This window comes from Buceros rhinoceros, unplaced genomic scaffold (genome assembly GCF_000710305.1).
Source record: "Buceros rhinoceros silvestris isolate BGI_N320 unplaced genomic scaffold, ASM71030v1 scaffold4892, whole genome shotgun sequence".
Taxonomy (NCBI): domain Eukaryota; kingdom Metazoa; phylum Chordata; class Aves; order Bucerotiformes; family Bucerotidae; genus Buceros; species Buceros rhinoceros.
Genome location: NW_010397017.1, coordinates 5230 through 11198, shown reverse-complemented (window position 1 = coordinate 11198; position 5969 = coordinate 5230). Strand labels below are relative to the sequence as shown.

The 5969-nt window shown below is 46.1% G+C and overlaps 1 protein-coding gene across 1 annotated transcript; it reads right to left on the bottom strand.

The window, feature by feature from the left end:
• On the bottom strand, nucleotides 1-5337 carry KIAA1147 (KIAA1147 ortholog). Its single transcript, XM_010146067.1, has 8 exons — nucleotides 5243-5337; nucleotides 4026-4184; nucleotides 3192-3345; nucleotides 2792-2930; nucleotides 2199-2330; nucleotides 1859-2009; nucleotides 1329-1397; nucleotides 1-196 (listed from the first exon to the last, which is right to left on the bottom strand). Exons 1-8 carry the CDS (start codon nucleotides 5335-5337, stop codon nucleotides 1-3), a joined length of 1095 nt encoding a protein of 364 aa, XP_010144369.1.
• Nucleotides 5338-5969: the final 632 nt, after the last annotated feature.

Here is a 5969-nt window from a genome sequence, read left to right as displayed (position 1 = left end):
TTAAGTGCAGCAGGGGTTGTCAATGACTAGCATAACGTCAATGCCATACACCTCCAGCAGGTCCATAAGGAAACTCCGATCCCCTTGGGGATCCAGGCCCATGCCTCGTGCATGGTCAGCTGTCAGTGTCTTGTCCTGGCTGGCCGACACCTCCATCAGCGTCTGAAATATGCGGTTGTTCTGCTCCATGAAAAACCTATAGGATAAAGTCAGCTAAGATGATGGCATTGGACCCCCCCAAAAGATAATGTGTTTACTAAACAAGGTAGCAGAGCTCCAGAACTGCATTTGACCCCCTTTCATCATAGATCCCACCTTCTTAGGTGATGCTATAGTAGTTTTCCATCCACCCTATGGATGACCCAGAATAAACAAAGCAGTAACTTTTAATTTACAGCGATGCTTCTATCTGGCTGATTTATGGTCAGCATTTCACACTTCAGAAGCGAGCCACGTTCTCAGCCAGTGTGTACTCTGTGGTAACCGAGCAGGTACATCAGACCTATAGGTCCCATAACACAAAGGAGGAAACAGTGTGTCATCCATCTAGTAAGCCACTGGGTAAATAAATTCTCCATTACTAGGGCAGAATACAGCAGCGAGAGCTACTTCTTACCTAGTGCTTTCCTAGGAACAGGCAAGGCTGTTCAGAAAGAACGCTGACTGCATCGGTGCAGCTCAACGGTCAGAGGTCTGCCCTGACAGCCCTTCACACACTTTCATCCCATTACTTCTCACCTGCTCCAGACTGAACAATAGAAACAAGCAGTGAAGGGCTTCAGAGGTGGTAGAGGTGTGGTTTTCATCAAATTCCACAGTTCATACTCTTCACCTAGTTCTGGTTCCTCTGTTTGCCAAGTACAAAGTGAGCCACATCAATGGGCCAATCCTTCACGTGCAGGTCTTATCTCCACAGTGTATCTATCATCTCCCCCAGCATGGTACAGTGCCTGCTTCCCATAGACATTGTCCTTTCCTGAGCCAAATGTTCTGGCATGGAAAGTCCTACAGTGCTTATGTTTTCAAAAATGGGAAGAGATTCTTGCGTTTCTAATTGTGTTTTTAAAAATTCCCACCTCCTTCACAGCCCTTAAAAGACCCCAGTGGAAACTAATGTGGCTGCATTTGGCTTCTCAAACGGAAAGGAAGATGATCTGAAGAGGAAGAGCCAGTCTGGTTCTTTGGTTCTTGGACCCTTAGAAGAAGAGACCTGACTATGGAATTACCACGATGTTTCATAATATGCCAAATGAGTGCAACATGAAATTAGTGAAAGAGGCTCCCTAAACCTAACAGTGATCAACTAAGTATTAGAGGTAGCCACTCACAAGATGAAAAGGTCCTCTTCACAGGAACTACAATCCTCACCCACTTCCTGAGAATACATTAGCATCTGCCTGAGAGAAGGGAGACAGATTAATTGCACATAGCTACAGTGAACCTCAAAGCACTATGAGAAGACAAGGATTACCATTAAAAACTTCATATCCATTTTTGGGAGACCAGTCAGACTAACACTGTTGCCCTGCTATCTGCGGACTAGAAAGCAGGCTGTTCTCAGTTCTGCTACCGATCGATCAGTGGTGAACCGACGGCGAGTCACCACCTCTGCTTCTCTCCCTGCCTTCTATGTGCTCCATCAACAGAGTGATTGCGCAGAGCGATTGTGCAGAGCGCGCAGGGGCTCTCATACCAGTCAATTACAGTGGAACCAGCATCTCAAAGAGATGAGCTGAAGCAATGGGAAACATTGAAAACAGCAAGACAGGAAGGAAAGTACAAAGGAGCAATCTCCTCCTTAGCCCACATCACCCTGCTCTCCTATCAGGATCGAGACCACCCAGGTGTCTATTTTTACCTCTGGTCATTGAGCCGTCGGTACTTCTCCTTGTCAGCGTTGTTAATTTTCAGGAGTGGTTGCAGATGCTCATGATGTGTCTTCACATTCTGGTTGTCCACATAGACATCATAGAGATCCCTTTTTTCCTCAAAGATCTTTTCTGTTGTACCTGCCAAAATCAGAGAAGGTTTTCAGAGCAGCATGTTGCTTTCCCAGCAGACCAACTGTTCTCTCCTGCTTTCGTAGTTAGTCATTCCATGCACATCCTATTTCTCATCAGTTTTATTCCACAGTCTGGTATCTCGAGACATTTTGCAGCCTGAAATTAAAAACATGACACCTAATCCATCATACTTACAGGCCACATATGATACTTCTGTCTCCAGTATTTCTATGTCTGCCACGTTCACATAGAAGAATGGTTTGGACTCTGGGACAGTTCCTCCAAGACCAGGCAAAGAAACATTGGCAAGGCAACAGCAGCAATACACTGCAGACAAGAGAAGTATATCCTGAGATGCTTTCAGTATTCCCTCAAGGGCATTCTGAACCCCACTTACCCAGTTCTTCTTCACACGTCTATGAAAACAATGGTTAGAGCTTTGAAATGCTCCTGGTCACCAGAACGTCAAGTGGGGACATCCTGTTGTTGATAGGAAATAATCAGTTCCCCTCATAGGAATCCCATCTTCTAGATTCCATTCAGCACTCTTACTTGTCCTGTGCTGACAGGAACCGTATTTGACAGTGCCAGGTATGTCCTTACTCCGAAAGGCCTGAAGAAAAGCATTTTGTAAGAAATGGGTAAAGGCTGGCTGAACAGTATCTTCACAAAGAATGGTTGAGGTGGATTTTGAAGACCTGCGTGGTCTACCCCCTCAGAACCCAAACACATTTCTTCAGTGCTTCAGCCTACTACATCAGAGCTCTGCAGTGTCCCTGGAAACATACCTCTATAGCAGACAACTCCAACTGGGGGTGGTGAAAATATCAATATGCGCTTGCGCAGCAGGGCAAACTTCCAGAGGACAAGGATCTGCTCACCGAAAAATTTGATGAACTGAGACATACAGCCAGCAGGGTGTGTGATCTGCAGGTGGAGGAAAAGGGAAGAAAACAGCTCAGAGGTGAAACAGGGACAAATGCACAGATGCTAAGTCTAAATGTGGGAGCAAGACCAGCACACTGCACTGACAGAGAACTGCAGCTTGTAGCAGTTCAAGTAACAAAATCTTAATCTAAAGCAGCCTGCAAAGGACTGGAGTGACTGCTTATATAAGGAAGCATGAGACACCAGCAAGGAGCAGCAGAACACTGCCCATTCCTGCAAGCCTCAGAGCACCCGCCTTACCTTCATCTCTGGGTACATGTATCTGTGGATGGATGGCAGCCAGTGGACAGGTTGCTGAGAGTTGGGGGTGCCCTTGCTATCAGGGAGAACTCCTTTCTTGTCATCATAGAATGCCTCTAGATGGGAGTAGTGCCCTGGCATCTCCAGCTGGTGTCTGGAAAAGAAAGGTCAAAAGGGGAGATCTGCAGTGTCTCCAGACTCTGCTTATTTAGTGCTTTGCCCCCAGCCAACATCTGCTTTCCCAGCTAGCAAAGGAGCCCTGGGTGCCTCAGTTGCACAGACTTAGCCGAGAGGGCAGGAGTAACACCAGCTTTCAGTGCAGCCAGAGAACACGGTCAGGACTGAAGCAGACAGCGAGCTCATGTATGGATAGTACTGATCCTGTTTTAAAGATACTCAGGCAGGAACAGCTTCCCCTTCTACCATCACCATTTACCTGCCAAGTCCACTCAACACAGCTGAAGTGCACACCTAACCAGGAGCACTGTCGTAGGTTTAGAAGCCTTTTGTAAGACATTAGTAAAATGGTTTTCAGAAGGAGAAAAGGGGAACTTCCTGTGCTCTCAAAGCTCCCCTTGACATTTAGGTCTGCACAAAATAAGTAGGGTTTGGATAGCATTTGGCTAGCCTGCTGTCAATGAACAGGCTGCTGTGATTCAGTTCCTTGTCTCTGTCCTATTGTGAACCTCTAACTCTTTCTGGAGAAGTCATTCAGGGAAATCATAGCTCAGTGTTGTAGCCCAATTCTCACTCACACCTAAAACCGCTCTCCATCGAGACAACATTACGTCTCCTAGGCAGGGAGTGGCCAGTCCCATTCCCAAGGGAACTTACCTGACCTGGTTCTCCAGGAAGTGCATGTACCTATAAAGCAAGGTGTAGGAAGGGGAGAGAATCCCCACCGACTTCATGCGAGCACCACGCTCTAACTCACTCTCCACAGGCATGTTGGCAAAGCAGGCCAGGCCGAAACAGACCCCTTTCCGGAAATAACTGTAGATAAAGGTTTGACAGAAAGGTTACTGTTAAACAGAGGGAAGAGGAAGAAATAAAGGTAACTGGCCTCTAAAAATATTGATGTGGGAATACAAGTTCCTTCTTTAGGGAACCCCCTGAAATCCCACCAGCTATCTGAAGGGCTGAGGGCAGGCCTCAGGTGTCCTAGCCTTCTCAGGAGCAACACGGGATATTTAAGGGAAGGGTTCCTAGTGCCTCTACCACTAAAGCCCATACCAGCCATGTCACAGGCTGGTAAGGAACACAGGTAGGGGAAGAACATGGAAGGAAGACTAATGGAGGATGTAGGACCCAGTCACTGCAGCGTGCTTCTCCCAAGGAAGAAGGGCCTGTAGTGCGTGAAGTTGTGAGTATAGTCTAGCTACCTAGTCCTATTTTGGGTGCCCACGTGCTGAATCATGCTCTAGCTGATTGCAAGAGTTCAGTTCATGTGCCTTTGAGAAAGTAACTGTTATTCCTGACCAAAATGAATTGTGACAGTGCAATTCACTGCAAAACATTGCTGCATTGCAACACTGGGTTAGTAAAAGGATGAGAACGCAGAAAATTCCTAGCTTATGTCTTTCCACTGAAGGATCAATGAAGCAAGTGAGCAAGGACTGTTTATCAAAAGATTTAAAGGATCAAAAAGCAATGGAAGAATTAAGAACTTTTTCTAAGTCCAGTTCCTGCAAAATCCTTCCCATTTGAGTTCTGCTATTCTTTCCCCGTCACCCTAGGCCTTTTGTGACAGTCCCAGTAGCGACAGCGCAGTATGATTTACCCAATACCACTGAGATGCTGGCCTGCCCCTTCACCAGCTGAGCTCCACAGCCAAAGCCATCATACAGCAGATCGTCATGGGCAGCTGGGACTTGTTAATGAAGCTGAAAGATCTGATGAGTATCTTTGGCTCACCTAGATACAGTTTAGCAATACATTTATGCAGGAATTTAACTTCATAGATAGTATCTTTCTTGCATGTTCTGAATTATGGGATGGTGGTGTAGATGTATAGCTAAGAGAAAGAAGTAATACAGCTCAGGCATACTCACATGAAATCTGACTGGATTTTGTGGGACCCACTTGCCATGGATTTGAATTCCACGCCTTCCAAATCAATATCTTGGGGTAAACACCACTCCACCATGTTGCCTGCAGAGAAGCAAATTTATTTGGGTAAACTTGGACCTCGTACTCATTTCTGAAGGGCAAACACCAGCAACAGCAAGTTGTTGCTTTTACATCACCAGGACTCCAGTAACAGTAACTCCTGAACTCCTCAACTGTCACAGGCTGTACCTGACATACCGTACTCCACACATCTCTTGCAAACGTTACTTGTTGCAGCACAACACCCAGATATTGCAGAACATCTGGAGCTGTTTCTGAAGCTAGTGCTGCTTTGTGGGTTTATCCTTTATGCGGTTAATCACAGAGCATCTACAATTTTACCTGAGCGTGGATGAGCTATGGTATTATCGCATTCAGGCTGTCGACATGAGTATCCGGTATAGAAAGAACCCAAAGTATACATTGCTGCTCTTTAGGATGAGTTTCTGTGATAGCTCATACCAGCATCAACACCCTCCTTCGGCTATGCTCGGCAGGGCTGGTCAAACAGGAAGCCCTAAGCCACCATGCCAGTCTCCACTATTTTCCTGAAATCTCTTATGTTTAGTTGAGGAGGTGATCCAAGTACTGCAACATGTTTGTGCATGCTAGAATAACCAAACAAAAAAAGCACACAAATTACAAGCTAGATCAAGATTAGCAAACAGC